The sequence below is a fragment of the Marmota monax genome, unplaced genomic scaffold (genome assembly GCF_021218885.2).
Source record: "Marmota monax isolate L192 unplaced genomic scaffold, Marmota_monax_Labrador192_F-V1.1 WCK01_AAM20220418_F8-fsc00009, whole genome shotgun sequence".
Taxonomy (NCBI): domain Eukaryota; kingdom Metazoa; phylum Chordata; class Mammalia; order Rodentia; family Sciuridae; genus Marmota; species Marmota monax.
In genome coordinates this window covers 24,911,671-24,932,264 of record NW_026694710.1, presented here as the reverse complement: position 1 = coordinate 24,932,264, position 20,594 = coordinate 24,911,671, and the positions used below count along the sequence as shown (strand labels likewise).

The window sequence follows — 20,594 nt, the reverse complement described above, 5'->3', positions numbered from 1 at the left end:
TGTGCTGCCACATAGGAGCTGTGTGACTCAGGAAAATGACTCAGCATCTGTTTTTGTTTTGTTTTTTTTGTAAAATGGGAACTATGGTAGAGTGTCTTATGGTGCAAACTAATTGCAGCTCTTTCCTGGAGAAAAATTGTCCCCTTGTGCTCCCCTGAGACCATGAAGCCCTGTGACCTGGGTCCCTGTCCTTCCTGAACTGATGTATGGTGTTATGTGACCTGCTTGAACCAGTGATGCCATAGGAGTGAGCTCGTGATCCTAGGTCTTTCTTTTACCTCTGCATGAGTCCAGTGTCCGAATGTGGGGCTGCTCCATCACCTTGGGTCCTGGAACAAAGATGGAAATGATGAGATCTGTAACCAACTCATGAGGAGTGTGTGACATGCATGAGAAATAAGCCTGTAAGTCACTGGATTACTGCAGTATGACTTGGTCCACGGTGGCTGAGTGGCATTTCTCATGTTCTGATAGAGGGTGCAATAACACATGTGAAATGCTTACAGGGACAGAGCAGTGGGGATAGGCAAGGGTGTGCTGCAGTAATAAGCAGCCTGCACGTCTTAGTGACTAACATGGCACATTCTTTTTCTTGCTTACCCCAATGTGTAATAGTTCTTCAGAGTCCTTTAAAGAAGTAAAGGAAGGAAGGGAGAAGACAGTGGGGAGGGGAGGAAGGAAGGTCTGGCAAGCCTCTCACAGAGAAGCTCTCACCCAGAGACATACTCTCCTCTCACTTGCCTCAAGCTTCACTGCCCAACACTAGTCTCATGACCACAACTAATTTAAGAGGGGACAGGAAGTGCAAATCTACCCCAGGCACAGAAGGCGGCGAGGAACAGGAGAACAGAGGGACGGTAGACAAGATGGCATTCTAGGCAGGGAGTGGCTGGTGCAAATGTGCCCTCTGGAGGAGTCTGCCTTGCTCGGGAAGCTGTGGTCTTCAGGAAGGCCCCAGGGTGCACACAGGGATGGCTGGAGACAGTCGGGCACTTACTGGGAAGACCCTTGCATTCAGAAATAGCGTGTGGGAGATGGGAGCCCCTGGGTCCTGGTGTGGCCATGTGGCTGGATGGAGGAGGGCTTGGGAACTCTGTCTGAGACCAGGAGAGGGCAGGCTGGGAAGGCGTGGGCAGAGGAGCTGGCAGGGGTTCACCCTTGGTGGGAGAAGGAGAGGGCCAGTCGGTGTCAGCATGGCAGCTGGTGGCTGGGCTGTGCCCACAAGCCAAGGCAGTAGCTCCCTGAGGCAGAGGTGGGCCAACAGGGACTCTCTAACGTCACTCTAAGGAGACTGCTTGCCCTCTGCAACCAAAGTTAGATGTCTGTAGGCCGTTGAGTGGCAGTGCTGGCAGCATGTGCATGGGAATGCGGACGTGTGGGAACTTTCCGGCTTCCAAACTGAAGGTAACTGCAGTGCCCTGAGCAGAGGGCATGTTGCAGCATTTCCACGACGAACAGTACACAGCAATGCAAACAACTAGATCATAACCAGGGTGTTGGCAGCTCGCCAAGCGAGAACCCAGAGAGAGAACGTCAAGCAAGACACCAGGCGAGCGGCATTCGTGTCCTGGAGTCGGTGGTGGGAAATCTCCAGAGCAGCAAAGCCACAGCGGGTGATGTGTGGGTGGCCTCAGCCAGGGCTGCTGTCACACAGATGCCACCGCCAATGGCTTAAACAGGATGAGGACCCTTCACCCCTCTGGAGGCCGTGTGGCTCTCATGACTCAGAGCTGGTGGTCTTCTTGCTGTGTCCCCACTTGACAGAAGGGGACAGGATGCACTGAGCTGTGGGGCACTGAGCTGTCACTAGGGTGCCACCCTCATGACCTAATCACCTCCACTGTCCCCCTCCTAAAACCTAGCTCTCGAGGGACAAGATTTAAACATATGACTTTCTTGAGGGGAAGAAGGAGCCTCGTAGGTTGCCTGTGCTTCCAGCCTGCCCTGAGCAGCCACAGGTGCTCCCTGAGGGTCCGGGGGCCCAGTGTTCAACTGTGCAACCGGCCACCTCGCAAGATACCACGGACAAGCTCTCTCACAGCTCTGGAGGCCAGGATGTCCAAGGCGAGGCTCCAGCCGCTCTGTCCCCCAGGGAGGCTCTCTCCCCAGGCGCCCAGTGACCTTCTAGAGGAAGCAGGTGAGACTTCTTGTCTTTTTTTTAACAAAGGCAGCGATCCCACCATGAAGCCCCCTGTGACCTCGTCTGACCCTAATCTCCTCCGAGGCATTGGGTGTGGGTTGTATGTTCTCTATGTCACTTAAAACATCCTGGGGAAACAGGGGCACGAGACTTGGGTCCATCAGGAGGAACAGAAGCAGCTCTGGAGGAGGAGCGAGTGGGGCTGCCCACCGGAGGGGCTACAGGGTCCCCTGGCTCCAGGAAGCTTTTCTCTGCCCCACGGGACCAGCTTCTCTTTGGGAAGGAGAGGAGGATGGGAGTCGGAAGCCAGCCGGAGGGGCTGAGGCAGTGAGAGGATGGGGAGGAGGCGGTGGCCCATGTGGACCTGTCCTTCGGCCCAAGGTTGTGAGCAGGGGAGGCTGGTGCTGGCACTGGGAGGGACCCAGGCTAGGCCTGTTACTGTGGCAGAGACCCGAGCAGGCTCAGCCCTGAGTCCTGAGGGTCTCTGGAGGGCTGCTGCCAAATATTTCCTTACACAGCCGTCCCGCCCTCCCTTCTCAGGGGATCTCTCCCGGCCACGTGTCTCCAGAGCAGCTCCTTTCTCCTCTTCTCCACCCACCATGGCCTCCCCAGGACATGCTCACCTCCTCAGGACATTGCCCATCTCATGCCACGGGAGGCCTGCCCCGTGGGAGCAGGGCGTCCTCTCTGCCTGCCCCTCTAACCTGTGCCAGGCCGTGCGTGCACAGAGCAGGCACTCAGCAGACACACTGTGACTGAGTGAAAGGTAGGGGACTCTGCAGGGGGGGGTGCAGGATCTGGAGCTGAGGTTCCAGCCAGGAGGGACAGAGACATGTGCAGACGCAGAGGAGGAAGCAGTGCATTCTGTGACGGAGTGGGTGCCGGTAGCCAGGAGGCAGAGGGAGGGACTTGGCTCTGACTGCGGGGGAGGGTGCTCCAGAAGAATGGGGAGACAGCTTGGAGAAATCTGAGAGATTCGGAGGGACTTCCTGGGGACTGATGCTGAGCCTTGGGGTCCAGCAAGTCAGGAGATCACCAACTCAGGGGTCCCAGGCATGGCTCCGAGCTGATGGACTGAGGCACGGGTGGGCCATGTCAGTGTTGTTCAAGGCATCCCTGCAGGTGAGGCTCATGCTAGCATGGGTTGGGTGCTTTGGCAGAAGTGACAGATGGGAAAGGTGGGTGTGGAGATCTCTCCAAGACCAGAGAGGAAGGGTAAAGGACATGTAGGAGGCTGGGGCTCGGCATGACCACAGTATAGCACCAATGAAGTCAGGTTCCTGCTAAGCATGAACCAGTCATGCCAACCTTCTGAGGCACCTCCTTGTCATGTCCCTTTTGCAGATGAGGTTGTGCCAGCCCCAGCTCCCTTGTTGTTAGGACTTGAATGTAGCCTGTCTGTCTTCCAGTGTCTGAGGCTGCAGTCATTTTTCTGTCCTGAGCTGGAGAGGTGAGGAGGATGTGGACAGAGAATGGGTACTGGTTCAGGATGTGCAGTGTGGGACATCTGAGTAGACCAGATGTGAGAGGCAGAGCATGTCCCCATTCGGTGTATGAGGCCATGTGGACATCAGTCACCTTCCTGTGGGGCAGAGTGATGTGGAACCAGCACATGTGGAGGGTCCCTGCATTTAATCTGCACCCCTCTGCTCCAGGGAGAGCAGTGGTAGCTTGCTGTGCAGTGAAAAAGCCCAGGCTGGGACAGGCAGGGCATTGGTCCTGGGCGGCTCAGCAAGCAGGTGCTGGCAGAGTCCCCAGGCCTCTGATGTGTCCAAGCCTTTCCATTACACCTGCAGGGTGTTAGATTGGGCACTTTGACCTCTGGGCATTTTGAGGAATGAAAGCCCAGTTTCAGCTGTGAAAGCCCCCTCCTGTTCCCCACCAGGATGCCTCAGGCAGCATCTCCGTTTCCCATAAGCCTGCCCTCCATACCCAGCACCTTGGACCCTCCTGTCTCTACCACATTTTAGTGAGGTTTCTGGAATTCCAAAACCCGCCCGGCTGAGAGAAGCAGAGAGCATTGCATAATTGCACAACTGGGCAAGACCAGTCCCGCTTAACCACCTGGAGCCTGTGCCCCTAAATCTTGGACCCCAGGGCCTCTCAGCCTTGGTGACCACATGGAATCTGTCCCCCCATGGCACACTGCAGCTTTTCTCTCCCCTCTTTCCAAGGAGGTCGTGCGGAACACCCAAGCAGGCCTATGAGGCCACTGTACCCCATGCATCACGCACAGAGTGAGCCTGGAAGAAATGGCAGCTTGAGAAAAGAGGAGGGCCTGGTCCAGTGTACTGGAAGAGGGGGAGGGAAGGAGTTAGAAGGGAGGGGAAAGGTTGGGTGGAGGAAGAGGGGAGGGAAGGAAGGGAGGGAGGAGGAGGTAAGCTCCTCACACCCACTGCAGGGAGATGGGTGAGGGAAGGTGCATTCTCCAGCCTGTTTCTGGAGCGCCCCCAGCGCTGGTGTCCACAGCTGGATCTCACTTGTAGGTATACAGGAGTGAGCAGGAGGAGAGATCAGGGCTCAGCCTGGGGGAGGTAAACTCACCCTGGACAGAATCATCCAGAGTTTCACCTTGCAAGTGCTGGCCTGCCTCCCCTAGCTTCCTCACAATGAGCCAGGGTGCTCTTGGAAGGGCCCCCAGAACTTGCCGGATCCACTCGCTCTTCTGCTAACCAAGGGGCTTGTGGTCCTCCCCACTACCACCCCCTCAGGACTCCCATTCTACAGGTGCCCCCTTCAGCTGCGCCCCACCCCCTCCCAGTCCTTCTATTGCCTTCTGCCCAGCGAAGCTGCCCACCTCCTCCGCTCTTCTAGTCCCCCTATCCGTTGGCCGTCTCTTCCCCAATTGGAGCACCTGGCACCCAAGGGACCCTCCTCCCACAGCTCAGCCGACCAGCACCCCCGCCCCCACCCAGGCTGGCAGTCTCCTCCTTCCATCCCTCCTCCGTGGCGCACCCAGCCACCAAAGGTGCCCACCGCGAGGACTCGAGCACCGCGGCCCCACCTCTGCCTGGGCGCCCGCTGCACCTGCAGGGTGGCTGGGTGCACGGCGGGCGGCGGGCTGCGCGGCCGCAGGGGCGGAGGAGCGGGCGGCGCGAGGGAGGGGCCTGCTACAGCGGCGGCGGCGGCCGCCCCAGCCCGCGCAGCCCGGCTCGGCCCCGGCTCGGTCGGCGCAGCGCAGCGCAGCGCCGCGCGCGTCCCCTCCCCGCCGCCGCCGCCGCAGCCAGGCGCACCGGCACCAGGCCACCGCCGCCGCCGCCGGCGCACGGACGCAGCGCGCACAGGCCGGCCGGGATGCGCGCCCGGGCCCCGGCCCGCCCGAACCCGCGGCCGCCGCCCGCCCGCCGCGCTCTCGCCTGACCGCGGCGCCCGCCCCGGCCACCCCGCCCGGTCCCGGCCGCCCGCGGCCGAGATGCCCGCCCTCCGGGGCCCCAGCGGCCCGCGCCCCTGCTAGGCTGCGGCGGTATGGCCCGCGCGCCCGGCGCGACCTCTGCGGATTGCATCGGTGTGCGGCGGCGGGGCATGCCCAGGGCACCGGGCACGGCCTTCAATGGGCGAGGACACGGACACGCGGAAAATTAACCACAGCTTCCTGCGGGACCACAGCTATGTGACTGAAGGTAACGTACGTGTTGTCTGAGACCCCCTCCGGCCGGCCGCGGCGTGGGGATGCCGTCGCACCGAATGCCCTCCGAAGGTTTGGACCGCGCGCTGTGTGTCGTGTCCCCCGACCCCACCCCACCCCACCCCACCCCACCCCACCTTCACCCCACCTTACCCTGACCCGGGCCTGGAGGGAGGGAACCCGAGGGCACCGGCCCCCCGCTGCCCAGAGCCGGGAGAGGCCAGCGCCCTCCTCGGAGCCGCCGTCTGGGAGGCAGCTTTACCCCCTGGCCAGGTAGCATCCTGATCGGCCGTGGCCATCATTTTTTTTTTTTTTTTTTAAAGGCCATGCCTACGGTTAAGGTGATGCGGAAATCCCGGGGAAATGTAATGGCTTAAAACCCCGTGTTTGCCATTTCAGCCCTATCCAAAGCCCGCAGAATCTTCTAGGCTGCCCACTCCTTGGAGACGGAGAGGGGCCCAGGGGAAAAATCCATTGCCAGACCCTTCGGAGAAGCTCGCCTGCCGCGGGCCTCTCCCTGCCCCCAGAGCCAGGGTCCTTTCCTGGGAGGGAGGGGCAGATGTGGACTCGAGTTATTCCTGGGGAGTTATATTGAGACAGGAGTAGCGGGGCCCAGACCTTCAGGATTCCCACCACCCAAGTGGCACAGGTTACCCCAGACAGGCCCTGCATTTAAACCCCCTAAGTTGGCCCTACAGCCCAACCCCCACACCAGGCTGGTGGAACCCAGAGGGTCAGCGCCCCTCTTACATGGCAGTAACTTCCGGGGTCCCTCTGCTCTGCCTTGCCCAGAGAACGGTGGGACAGCTCCAGTGCGCAGCCAGGGGACAGCGGAGTGAACCCCTGGTGGAGGATAGGGAGACCTGGCCGTGGAGTAGCAGTGGGCTGCGCCCGCGGGGACCCTCGTGCCGGAGACCTTCCCGAGTGTACGGCGGTGCATCTCCCCCGGGGGCTGCTGGGCAGGCTGCAGAAGTGCTTGTGTGTTTTTAGCAAGAGGCTTCTTAATGGGCACCCGGGGGAAGGGCCCTGGGCACTTCGTCCCGCGGGACGGGTGCGCACGGTGCGGTGCGGGAGCCGGGGAACCTGTGTGGGCCCTGCGCGATGACTAGCCTACGGCCGGTGTCTAATGCCTGCTCCGCCGGAAATGAGGCCGACAGGGAGCGGAGCCTTGCGGGGACTAGGCAGCGGAGGACGGCCAGGCGGGCTGGGCGTCCTGACCCCGGGGCCGAAGGCTGGGTATGCAACCTGGGCGGACGGACCGCTGCTGAGGGTGGCGTTCCCCGCTCGGAGAGGAGAAGCGCTGAGTCATGCTTCGCCGCTGGGTGGGTGTGGGGAAAGCAGGCAGGGCTGCCGCGCTGGGGGACAGCGCTGTCAGGCCGGGCTCCGGGAGGCCCCGGGGAGCCGAACGTGGCCCTTTGTCGCTTGCCTGGGTGAGGTGGAGCCAGGATCCGCTGTGTGCTGGGGGTGCGCTTTCCGCTCACAGCCTGAGGAGCGGCAGAGGGTTGAAGGAGGCCTCGGGTTGCTGGCAGGTGCCCGAGTGGCCTGGCTCTAGAGCAAGGGGATCTTGGCAGGTCCTCTGCTGCACGGATCTGGCTCCCTGGAGGAAGCCTCTGTTTTCTCATCTTTATATTGGGGACGATGGGATGGGAGGCAGGACTGTGCTGTAATTAAACATAAACTGCACGGCCCCAGCTCATAGGACATTTTCAGCATTAATTCCTTGGCATCCCCCTGGCTTCTCTCTCTGATGACTCCACCCGTTCTCAGCTGTAGGAGCTGAAGTCATGCTTTTGAGTCCCTTTTCCTTTATTTACATGATTCCTGAGCCCCTGTGTATGCAGTCACTTCCTTAGGACCACCCCCTGCCCCCCATAGACTCCCTTGTGCAGGCTGTATTCTAGCAGGGAGCCCTGTGACCTTGAGGGGAGTTCTTCCCACCTCATGTCAGTTTCCCCACCTGTAAAATGAGAGTGCAGAAGACCACCCTGCCTATGAGGCCCAGGTGAGATGGGAGGAAGGAGCACCTTGGAACCCTAAATTGTCAATGGCAAAGTGTGGTCTGCACCTACTTTGTGCTAGGGCCTCCCACAAGGTCTCACATAACCCTCATCTAACTTTTTAGATGAGGACACTGAGGCTTGGCTTGGTTCATGGCTCAGACAGAATGTCAGGATATATAGTGCCCAGGGCTGGGGTGCCAGGGCCTTGCAGGGGCCAGATCAGATTCCTGCCATCCACAAGAAGAAACAGTAACAGTGATTGAGAGAAAATTAGATGAGAATTGTGACCTCCTTAGAGGAAACTGGACTTTCATGTTGTGGAATCCTGACTGCATTTGGTAGAGCGTAGATTTGTCAGCCTTCAGACCTGTGTTGGAATTCTGCTTCTGATGCCTCACCTCCTGTGCTGCCTTGGCCAAGTTGCTTTGCTTTCTCACTTTGTAAAGAGAGAAATAAAATGATCTCTGTCACCGACTAGATTATTGAGGTGACTATGCTAATGTAGAAAGTGCCTACTGTAGTGTTTAGCTTATCAGAATCATTTAATGAATGGCACCAGAATTTCATAACCAGCAGTGGATGCTGAGACTCAGTTTGCAAAAGACCAGGTGTGGGGGGGCTGGGGCTGTGGCTCAGCGGTAGAGCCCTTGCCTAGGTTCGATCCTCAGCATCACATAAAAATAAATAAATAAAATAAAAGTAAATAAAATAAAAAGACCAGGTGTGCACATTCCTGTTCCACCCAGTGTCTCAGTCCATGCTCCTTCAGGACGCCCCGCTGCGCGGGTTACTTCCTGCTCCTTCACATGCCAATTTCTTTTGACCTCACAGTATTTGCTCTGGCAATTCCTCTATCTGGAGGCCTACCTCCTGCGTTTCTCCTGACTATCTCCCACTCATCCTTTGAGACCCAAATTCAATGTCATCTTTGCCAGTGGAGCCTTGCCTGGGTTCCTAAGCCTTGGGAAATCCTAAATACCTTGAGAAGAGTTTATGTCTTGTTAGTCATTCACACCTCAGTGTGAATTGGACCGAGTGGGGTTTTTTGTTTCTGTGCTTACTCTTGGCTGGGCTCAGCTGTTGAGGGTTGTTGTGATCATTAGGTGTGAGTGTAGGACAGGGAGAACTGGGGGGCATGAGGGCCAGCAGTGAAGTGGAAGCACTGAGGACATTGGAGAGACCTGAGCCCTAGGGAAAGGGGACCCAGGGATAGAAGGATGCTGGAACGTCTCTTTCAGATGTTTCTCAAAAGCTGAATTTTTCCAGAAAGGGCCCTTCCTGGCTGTGCTCTCTCTTGCTGCAGAACCCAATACTCAGCCTTCGACTGAGTTCCCTGGGTGTTTCTAGGCTAGACTGAAAGGGTTTGGATGTGCCAAGCCCTCCCACCCTGCCTTCTCTGGGCACCAGGTGCCAGGCAAGTCCTCCTCGGGGCCTGGCTCTGGTCAGGCAGCATGGTTCCCACACAAGAGCTCAGCTAGGGCATCACAGGTGGATCCTGGCGGGTCTGGGTCACTTTGAGGAGGAGCACTGACTCCCATGTGCCCAGCAGGTAAGGCATGTCAGGAGCATGGTGTTTGGCTGGGATCACGGTCAGTGTCCCCTCCTTGGAGCATCTCAGCCATCGACCCCTTGCAGACACCTGCTGCTCACACCTGAGGAAGGGCCGTGCCTCTGTCTTCTTAACCTCATTCAGGGGTGTCTGTTTCATGGTTATCCTGGGTTAGCAGGGAGGAAATGAAGGGGCCCCAGTGAGCAAGGGCCGCCGGCCTGCCCTAACCCAGCGTGTGGGCAGTTCCACTGTGGGCACTTGTCCTGGGCTGTTCCCTAGAAGCCATGGTTTCCCGTCCACCCTCAGCCACACTGGAAAGGGTGCTACTTGTGAGAGATGAGGTCAGTGGAGTTTCACCTTTGTGGTCATGTCACATCCGACTCCCCAGCATGCTGTCTCTGCCTCTGGGCAGCACACGTGCTGTTCCTGGCAAGAGGCCGCGGCCATGTCTGGGTCTGACGGGTCTAAGGGTGGGCAGTCTCATCCTCTGGCAGTGACTGTTCCAGAGGGGATGTGGGGTAGTTCTGGAGGCCGAGTGGGAAGGAAAGGGGGCTGCGGAAGCCAGTCCCTCTGTGGGGTGAGCACATCAAATCCCTGTGGTTGCTGGCAGCTCTGTTGGCACTTGGTGGGGAGCAGTCTTAAGATGGCATTGTCGATGGCCAAGTGGAGAGTGACAGAGAACCCAGGACCATGGTGACATCCAGGCCTGATGTCCACCTCACCTCTGGGCATCCAGTTGCATGAGCTGTACATTTCCTGTTCTGCACTTTGAGTCAAGTCTCCATTCTTTGCAGCCAATAGCACCCGACTCACGTAACCCTGACTTGGTATCAGGAAAGCCAGGAGGCTTAGCTCACAGGCAGGACTCTACATAAAGCCAGGGTTCTGTTCACTTCTTGTTTAGGAGTCCTTTTGTCCCTTGCTGCACTCAAGTCAAGGTTGCCAAGTTCGGTTTTCCCCTTCCGGGTCCTGTTGAGGTGACCTGATGTGTGACCACAAGACCTGATTTTGGCGATCTGGGTCTGGTGGAGTCTGGCTCTGAGCTGTGGTCTCTGGCTAGCCACAGTCCCTCCAAGCCTCAGTTTCTTCTTTGTTGTTGCCTATCTTTGCAAATGAGGGACCCGCCACTGTTTGGAGTTTTCACATCTCTCTGATCTCCCTGGCCCATAGCCCCCTGCGTTAAATGGCTGGGTATACCAAGCATGCCCAGCCCAGGGCTCATAGCACAGGCTGCCCTCATAAGCGCTATACATAAATGACAGTGTCCAGGCTAGTCCTCAGAACTGTCATCAAGTGGGCTGGCCCAAATCCTACCCCAACCTGTGGGAAACAGGCTAGGCAGGGAGGGAATTAGTTGGTGCTGGACCTACAGCCTAGGGGGCCATCAGGGAGAGCCAGGCTTTGACGTTTCAAAATCCACATATGGACTGGCTGATTCCGCCCTCCTTCTTTGGATCCTTCCCTACTGTCGGCTGAGTGGGGTAGAGTGTTGCTCGACCGCAGGTATCAAGGAGCCAATACAACAGTTATTTCTCAGAGGACTTGCCCCTGCTCTGGAAAGAACAACGCGCATGTGCAAAATACTAATTGTGCCTCTCAGTGATTTCACGTTCTGGGTAAATGCTCTAGCATTTAAATTGAAATTGCATGACAAGATGATGGGCAATAAAAATCATTCTAAAATACAAACTTTTACTTTCTCTTTATTTCGATTGACTTAAGCAGGAAATAAATAACATCCTGACAGATATGGAAGAGATGAAAAAACTGTATTTTAGACCAGTCAGTGAGGTCTCTTGCTTTTTGGCAGAAGGATCCCGCATTTTCTCTTTTCCAGGGCCCCACTCATGACATCCTTGCGCCTCTTTGCTGAAATTCGGGAGAGGTGGGGTCCCTGGCCACGCCCCTTGCCTTGGCCACGCCCTTCACCTTAGCTTTTGTGATTGGTGAAAACGGTGAGAGCCTGTTATCCATTGGGTAGATTTTTCTCTCCTGGGCGGGGTCGGCTTTGGAGGTTCCCGCCCCCTGGGCCCCTCCCCCTGTTTCTGCATCCCAAAGGCCGTTGGTCCTTTAACTTGGGAGTCAAAGACTTAAATGTGCTATCCATGCAGGGTTCCTGGTTCATGTTTTTGTCCAGATTTGTGCGTACTAGCTTATTATATATTCTCAAGTCCTAGGAGAGGTGGGTAACTGTGACCTCAGCCCCGCCCCAGTGCAGGTTGACCCTCATTTTATTGGCTGTGTACTGTTGCTGTATAGATGTGCTGTAGTTCAAATTTCACTCCTTATTGTTGGATGTTTAGGTTGCTTTTTGTCCTTTTACAGAATTTCCTGCTCTATCCCTTCCCCTAACTTTAGAATGGTGTTTTTCAGAGCAAGTCCTATAAGTGTAATTTTATGTAAACATCACAAACATTTTTAATGTTTGATACAGACTGACAAATTATTCTCCAGAAAGTTTCCGTGTTTTGCTGCAAGCTGAGCAGCATTAGATAGTCTAATTTGTTTGACCTTTGCAAATATCATAGATGAAAAAGATTTTTTTTAAATCTATGTCTGAATACCAATGAGGCTTTTTGTTCAACACCCATTTACGGGACTTCCCTTATGTTCCAGGATCATGTTAAATGCAAGATGCACCAAGTTGACAAGCTAGGCCATGACCTTCACTCAGTCATTCAACAAATATTAATGGAGTGCCCACTCTCTGCAAGGCACAGAAGAGGCCATGTTGCTGGATTGGGGAGAGAGGGGCGGGGGGAGATGAGAGCTGCGCCTCCAAGGTTCGTCAGCATCTAGGGGACCAATAATGAGACATTGGAACAGGGACAGAGTCTGAGTGGCCGAAGAGCAGGAAGAGAAGCAGGAGGGCTGTGGAGTCCTTCTTTCCAGGGGACTCCTTTCCAGGGGACTGGGGCATCAGTGATGGGTCAGGCCAATCTGATGCGGTAGGAGGACTCTGTAGCCCCATAGTACCCCAGCAAGCCCTGCAAAGACAGAACTCGCTGGTCAGCCCTCAGGAATGATGGCCCATGTGGACTTAGGATTAAATGATGATAATGGAAACATAACAGCCATTATTATGAGTAACCATTTATTGAATACATAGTCTGTGCCAGGCATGATGTGTGAACCATCTTATTGGATACTCACAACACCCCATTATATCTGAGGTGTGGGTACTTACCTAGTCTCACATGGTTTGTAAAATGACAGAGCTGGGTCATCTGGCTGTGGAACCTGCAGTCCTTACCCCACACTGAGTAGCTGGGACAACAGGACAGGGGCAAGTGGCCTGCTCAGTTCTGATTATGCACTGGGTTTAGAGGGTTTGAGGATTTGAACCCAGTCTGCCTGGCTTGGTCTTGGGCTCATGGGAGGAGTTCCCCTTCAGTGCACAGGTGTGTGGTGGTGGTGGTCTACAGGAGACAGGTGGTTCAGGGGCTGGAGGGTACGTGGCAGTCCCCAGGTGTACAGTGATGGTGTTAGGATACAGCCTTCTAGTGCCTTCCAGGCAGTTGGAACAGCCTGGTGAAGTGCCTGATGCTCACCCTGACAGCGTCTGAGCTCCTTCCTGTCCTGTTTCCAGGAGCAGTTGCCTGCCATGCAGTCCCAGGGAGCAGGGCACAGGGGGCTGCTGTGCTGCCCAGGAGCCTTGCACAGTGGGGGCCATTGTCTTCTAGATCCTGCCCTAAATGACCCATTGATGCAGAACAAAGGCTGTCCACAGGCTCTGGCTGGGGAGTGTGGGCTGCCCCAAGCAGGGACCGGATCTCCAACTGCAGACCTGAAGGACCCTGGGCCAGCCTGGCTTCCCAGTTCCCTGCCAGTCCCTGTGGATACCCTAGGCTGCGGCTGCTGGAAGCTGGGGCTTGGGTTCGGCTTCGGCACAGCTGTGTTCTTCTGGCAGCTTCTTCAGCCTCTGAGCCAGTTTCCTCTTCTCCCAAGCAGAGAGAATGGCCAACTGCCTAGGCTTTTAGCCAGGATTAAATGAAATAATGTACACACTACACTGAAATTGGAAGAAAAGGGAGCTACTTTTATTATTAACTTTTGAATTAAAAAAATACAAAAAAATGTTTCATGAAACCTTTCACATATGTAAAAGTAGAGAAAAATCGTACTCTAAATTGCTATTAACTCCGCTGCTATCAAGATTTTTCTTTACTTCCTGCATTTGGCTGGAGAATTTTTAAGCAAATGTAAGCAGGGTGTCATTACCTCACGACACCAGGTATTCCTAAACATGAGGCCCATCTCTTTTCTTACGCAGCCAAAACCCATTCACTCACCTAACAGAATGAGTGAGTGCTGACTCCTCGTTACCTAGACTCCGGTCCATTGTACCAATGCCCCTGCTTGTCTCAACAGCCCTCTTACTGTTGGCTGTTCTGACCCAGGATCTGGCCCTGCCCTGCCTGTGGCCCTTCTTCCTCTTGAGTTTTTTCTGATAGAGACCTGTCAATTCTCTGTCCCATTTTCAGACCACTGACTTGCAGGTGACATTCTTCATTATGTTCTGAGGAGGACAGGGCCACCTCCACTGCCCTGACCCAGGCCCCAAGGGTCTTGGAGGCTGATGGTGACTACTTCCCTCCTGGGGAACAGGCCTGGGGCAGCCCCCCTCCCCCCTCCCCCCTCCCTGCTCCGCTGGGCCGCACCTGGGTGGGGTGGGGGAGGCCCGCCTTCCTCTCAGAGTGGCAGCTTGTGTTGGTGAGATGACCTGTGGATGAGCTTGGGGCTGACACACCAGAGGCAGGTTGTCTTTCTCCCCGAGGTGAGCATGTGGCAGTGAGACCTGGAGCCCCTGCCAGCCTCTCTAGCTCATGCTTGGCTGGGAGACCGGGGGGGGGGGTGCTGGACTGCCCTGCATGTGCCCTGTGAGCTTCCCCAGAGGAGAGGCGGCTGCGGAGGACAGTTTATTCCAGCTGCTGGTGAACACCTGCTGTGAGGAAACCCAGGGGTTGGTGGCTTGATAGCAGCGAAGTCTTTACCATCCACCGTGGCTGGTCCCAGTTGGTGGGCAGACTTGTCCACAGAGTGGCCGGGGGCCCTTCCACCTGTCAGCTCCCTTGCCCTCTCTGTTCCTTGGGAGAGAGTGGAGAAGGTGCCCTCCCTTCTTAGACACTTTGGCCCTGAAGAGCCTCCTGGGACCTCCCTCCAATTCCATTGGCTGGAGCTAGTCACATCGCCTGCCCAGCTGCAAGGGAAGCTGGGAAATGCTGTCCCTGGCTGGGCTCCCAGGGACCGCTCTACAGATGGAACAGATGATCCTTGTGGATAGCTAGTCATCTTTGTCACATGACCCAGCAAAATAAACTGTCACTTTTTGGTCTAAAAAAATCCTGCTGAGAATCTTGCAGGGAAGACACCCTTATTCAACCCCTGACCCTCTAGTGTCCCCTTGTACAGGGACCAGAGTGGAGAGTTGCATGTTGGCTATGGGGTTCAGGGACGCCTTCCTGGGAGAGGTGATGATGATCTGAATCCTGAAAGCCAATGAGTTGAGCCCAGGCAGGTCAGGTAGGAAAGGAGTAGTGGGAATTGGTCTCAGGGGGTCAAGGCGGGCACCTCTGGAGAGGGCGTCCTTCCTGGGGACCCTGTGGGCCTGTGAAGCCTTGAGGGTGTGTGAGGGAGGGGTTCTCAGAGGAGGAGAGGAGGGGAGCTGGGAGGGAGGAAGCACTGTAAGGAATTTGGATTTCATCCTGTCGACATTGTGGAACACACAGGACATTCTCTCCACCTCATTGAAAGTAGTGTAATTTGTATTGGCTTATTGTTTTACCGCAAAATAAAATAAATAAATGCACTCATTGTAGGAAGTCCAGAAAATATATATAGAGAAAAGGTGAAAAAGAAAATCCTACCACTGAAAATATTTGGCTTATTTTTATTTGCCTAGGTGCAGACAGCCTATCTACCTGCTATCTATCCATTTCTACATTGACTCCTTCACAAAAATATTGTTTAGACGTGTACTGTGTGCTCATCCTATTTTGCACTCCTTTAAAATTTCCCTTAGTAACATTTATGGATAGTTTCCAGGTTATAAAATGCAGAGCCCCTTGTCCTAGGCTGCTCGCTGTCATTAAAAAGTACCAGAAAACAGGGGCCTCAAACAGCAGAGATTTATTAGCTCACAATTCCAGACACTGAGAATCCAAGATCAAGGCGTTGGCAAGGTTGGTTCCTCCTGAGACCTCTCTCCTTGGCTTGCAGATGGCGTCTTCTCCCTGGGTCCTCATGGTCTTCCTTCTGTGTCTGTGTCCTTCTAAGGACACCAGCTATGTTGGATTAGGTCCCACTCAGGCAAGCATATTTTACCTTAATGGCCTGTTTAAAGCCTATATCTTCAAATATGGGCACATTCTGAGGTCCTGCGGGTTAGGGCTTCAACAAATGAATTCGAGGGACCCCGTCATCACTGTGGAGTGCACCCCATAGGCATTTAAGTCACTTCCACGTTGGTGGATTGAGGAAGTGTCTGTCTGCTCAGGGTCATGGTTGGTCTGTGAAGGGCGTACATCTTTGGCTCTCTCCACAGGAAGTGGAATTGCTGCTCCTAAAGGTTTGTTTTTTTAGAGGATCCTCATCTGACACCAGCTTCTCCTGATGCCCCAAGCCGGCAGTGTCTGAACCTTTCCCCAGAGCCTTGCTGAATTCAGATTTGCCCATAAAACAGTAAAATAAGCTGCATTCTTTTCTTATTTATTTCTTTATTTTCATGTAAATTTTTAAATTTGTATGACAGCAGAAAGCATTACAATTCTTATTACACATATAGAGCACAATTTTTCATATCTCTGCTTGTATACATAGTATATCACACCAATCCGTGTCTTCATACATGTACTTTGGATGATAATGATCATCATATTCCACCATCATTAATAACCCCATGCCCCCTCCCTTCCCCTCCAACCCCTCTGCCCTATCTAGAGTTTGTCTATTCCTCCCATGCACCCCCTCCCTGCCCCACTATGAATGAGCCTCCTTGTATCAAAGAACATTTGGCATTTGTTTTTTTGGGATTCTCCAACTTCACTTAGCATTACCTTCTCTAACTCCATCCATTTACCTGCAAATGCCATGATTTTATTCTCTTTTATTGCTGAGTAATATTCCATTGGGTATATATAGCACATATTTTTATCCATTCATCTATTGAAGGGCATCTAGGTTGGTTCCATAGTTTAGTTATTGTGAATTGTGCTGCTGTAAACATTGATGTGACTGTGTCCCTGTAGTATGCTGTTTTTAAGTCCTTTGGGTAGAGACCCAGGAGAGGGATAGCTGAGTCAAATAGTGGTTCCATTCCCAATTTTCTAAGAAATCTCCATACTGCTTTCCATATTGGCTGCATCATTTTGCAGTCCCACCAGCAGTGTATGAGTGTGCCTTTTCCCCCACATCCTCGCCAACACTTATTGTTGTTTGTATGCATAATAGCTGCCATTCTGACTGGAGTGAGATGAAATAGAGTGGTTTTAATTTGAATTTCTCTAATTGCTAGTGATGATGGATATTTTTTTCATGTATTTGTTGATTGATTGAACATCTTCTTCTGAGAAGTGTTTCTTCAGGTCCTTGCGTTCTTTTCTCTCCCTCCACTACTGGGAATCGAACCCAGAGCCTCACACATACTAGGCAGGCACTCCACAACTGAGCTCCACCCCAACCCTTTTTATTTTATTACTTTAAGATGGTGTTTTACTAAGTTGCTCAAACCTGTGATCCTCCTGCCTCAGACTCTCGAGTTTCTGGGATTCTCGGGTAGCTGTGTGCTGGCACTCCCGGCAAGCTGTGCGCTTCTGAATCACCTTTCCGTGAGGTTCAGCTGCCTCACTTACGCTTGTTGGCCAAGGTATTCATTTGGTTGTGAGTTTTGCACTTTCTTTGCTTGTTTTTCTACATCCATGGTCATCTCTGTCACAGAGGTGGCCCCTTGGTTTGTTGCCCACCTCTGGTGGTGTTTGATTTTATGTGATCAGATGTCAGTTTCACCTCTGTGGTTCAAAACTCTGCTGTCTGCTGAGAATGGATCTGTGCATTCCTCAGTCATGAGAAGAACCGCTGGAATATGGCGGAGGTGACACTGTGTGGCTTTGGAGGTCAGGCCACTAACAGGCCAACACAGGACCAGGCCTTACTCTTTGGGGGACACTTGATCTTGGAGGCCAGCCACCACATTGTGAGTAAGCCCAAACAGTTTGTGGAGAGCTGTCAGCCAACAGCCAGTGCCACCCTGCTAGCCAAGGCCATCTTAAAGATGGATCCTGCAGAAGTGCTCCTGCAAACCCAGCCAGATGGCAGATTCATGAACAAAACAGTAGGTGGTTTCTGCTGGGAGTCATTTTATTCAAGGTGCTGTTACACAGCAATAGATACCGAACCTCAGGCCTTCCCCACGTTGAACCCCCAGACCTGCCTCTGGCTCCTGCTGGGGCTAGTGTTGTCCCCACCAAGTCAGCAGACATTATGTCTGCTTGGTCCTGTCATCTTCCTCCATACCCAGCTCAGCCCGACGCCCAGCACATGCCCAGTGAATGGCTGGATGACCGAGTGAGCCAACAGATGACTCCTCTTCACATCCAATCTCAGAGCAATGCAGGTGTTTCACCAAGTGTCCTGCCTTCCCCGGCCAAACTCTCCGAGGGCAGCCATCTTCAGTTTGAGGGGCTCCAGGATGTGTTGACATTGGTTGCCGTGGTCAGTTAGGTAATGCTGACCCCAGCAGCACCTCTGGGATTTCACTTAGCAAGGCAGGCGGCGGGATCACCGCAGAGAGCACCACCCCTACTGCTCGATCCGCAGCCCCCACGTCACCAAGGAAAGAACAGATGCATGTTGTGATATGTGAGCAGATCACTTCTGTTGCCAAGGGTCTCGACAGGTGTTCATTCATCCACAGGCAGCAAACATGTAGCTGTGTTGCTTCCTTGTCTCCCTGCAATGGACGGAAGACTTGTGTCCCCTACAGTTCATGTTGAAACCTTGACCCCGCTGTGAGGGTGCATGTGGGGTGGGGGGGCCTTTGGGAGGTGATTATGTTGTAAGGGTGGAGCCCTGGTGAGCGGGATTAATGCCCCAAAGAGCTCTTCTCTCCCTTGCCACATGAGGATACAGTGGAAAAGACACCGACTGTAACCAGAAAGCAGTCGTCACCAGACAGGGACTCTGCCTTGCCTTGACCTTGGACTTTGGCCTCCAGACCTGTGAGAAATGAGCATGTTTTTTACAAGTCACCCCACTATGGTGTTTTGTTATAGTAGCACAGATGGACTAAGACATTCCCAGTGATAAACACACGCCTTTTTACAAATATGGACAATTGAGAGGAATTGGCCAATGAGGATGGCATTCAGCAAAGACAGGAAGTGATAATGCTGGGTAGAGCGCTAGCCTGGCAGGTATGAGGGTCCTGGGTGGATTCCTGGCATTGCAAAAAATAAAACAAAATAAACCCACAAGGAAAATAAAAGTGATAATTCTGGAAGAGGACTCGTAACTGAATGTAAGTGGAAGTCCGGAAGAAGTCACTGCTCCGGGAAACACCGAAGTTTCTGTCCTTCTTGAGGCTCATCTGCAGCCAGAGGAACTGAGAGACGAGGGACTAGCCCTTGAATGTGAGGAGAGTGGTTGTGCCCCAGAGGGTGGAGGTGCCCTGGAGGCAGCGGCCAGGAAAACACACTGTGTTCAAGGACCGCTGGAAGATGTGGCCTGATGTCCAAAGCACAGGGGACGCTGATCAAACTTAGCGGCACCCAGAGGCACAGGGAGGGCCTTCTCCGCCTGCCTGGAGTCTTGTAAAGGCAGAAGCACTGGGTTTCTCCCTCTCCCCGGCGTTTTGAATTGCAGTGTCCTGAATAAACACCATTGCTCGTTTTTAATTTCCCAGTGCATTTATAACAGTAAGAGGGATTTTAATGTCTTGAAAAAACGTTTTAGAGGACGCAGGACGACTGTAAATTTCTTCATTGATTGTTGACATGGCTTCGAGCTGTTCCGGCTGTGTTGCAGGTGACTTTTACTGTCCTATACTTCCAGCCGGAGGACAAACCGCTTGCCCTCTGTTTTAGTCAGCTTTTTTTTTTGTTGCTGTGACCAAAAGACATGACAAGAACAGCACAAAGGAGGGAAAGTTACTGGTCATGTTCCCGAGGTTCAGTGCTTGGTCAGCAGAGGCCTGAGCCGAGGCGTGGTGGTGGAAGGGCGTGGTGGAGGGAAACCTCAGGACACAGCAACAGGAAGCAGAGAGAGCTCTGCTCACCCGGGACATAAACCCCAGAGTTTATGTCCCCAGTGACCCACCTCCTCCAGCCACACCCCACCTGCCCAGCACCACCCATTAATCCATGAGTGGATTGATCCACTATGAGGTCACCCCCCCACAGTCCCCACCTCTGAAAAGCCCTGCGTTGTCTCATACAGGAGCTCTTGGAGGACACCCCATGTCCAGACCTAGCGCCTGCATTCCAGAGGAGCAGTGTTCGCTGCTGCGTATGTCGCCCGTCGGTGCAGGAGGCTGCAGTGATGCCCAAGCCCAGGAGGCTGCGGTCTCTCCCTACTGAGGCCGCAGCTCAGAGCCTCACATAATCAAGTCCCTTGCTGTGGACACGGTTAGGTGGCCCACAATCGCTGTGGGGGACTCAGCTGCCCCATCTCTGGCCCGGCCTGTCAGCTTTGGAACAGCCCCTCGTGGACAGAACTGATGGAGGCAGAGGCCGAGTCAGAGTGGTCCCTGTACCAGCTCTCAATGCAAAAGGCGCTAAAACAACCGTCATATTATACAGCCCCAAAGAGCAGTAAGACCCTTCACTAAAGCTTTGGTGAACACGTAATTCATCCTGTGTCCCAGGTCATTGAACTCGGGGAGCTAAGTTGGATGTCTGTTAAGGTGCTCCTTGTGAGACGATTTTAGTCACATTTCTCTATTTTATGTCAGTACAGAAATGCCTGACAATGCAGAAGGGTAGCATCCTGATTTCATTGTCCCAGAAACATTGCTCACATTTTGTAACTGCCCCCAGATTGTAATATAAATAGTTTTGTATCATTTTAAACATCTGACACACCATCAATGATTTTCTGGCTGTGTAGTATTCCACCACACAGAGATGATTACTCATTCGGTGGTCACTTAGGGAACCATGCATCAGCTAGTGTTGTGTGTGGCAGGGGTGAGGATGGGGTGCAGGAAGGAGGATGGGGTGCAGCCCACTCCCTAGACCCTCTGTGACTGACCATGGTCCTAACGCAGTATGATGAGCAGGGTTGCTG

At 54.0% G+C, this 20,594-nt stretch overlaps 1 protein-coding gene across 2 annotated transcripts in view; it reads left to right on the top strand.

Annotated features, from left to right (window-relative positions):
- The first annotated feature begins 5,579 nt into the window (after positions 1 to 5,579).
- The window catches only part of Ppp2r2c (protein phosphatase 2 regulatory subunit Bgamma), a 97,760-nt gene continuing 82,745 nt past the window's right edge, over positions 5,580 to 20,594 (top strand). Inside the window, exon 1 of one of the 2 annotated variants that reach the window (XM_046423646.2) lies at positions 5,580 to 5,760. In XM_046423646.2, the coding sequence (XP_046279602.1) occupies positions 5,691 to 5,760 (70 nt within the window). In that variant the 5' untranslated portion in view covers positions 5,580 to 5,690. Of the gene's footprint in view, positions 5,838 to 20,594 lie in introns of both variants that reach the window. The other variant, XM_058572428.1, reaches the window with a different exon arrangement.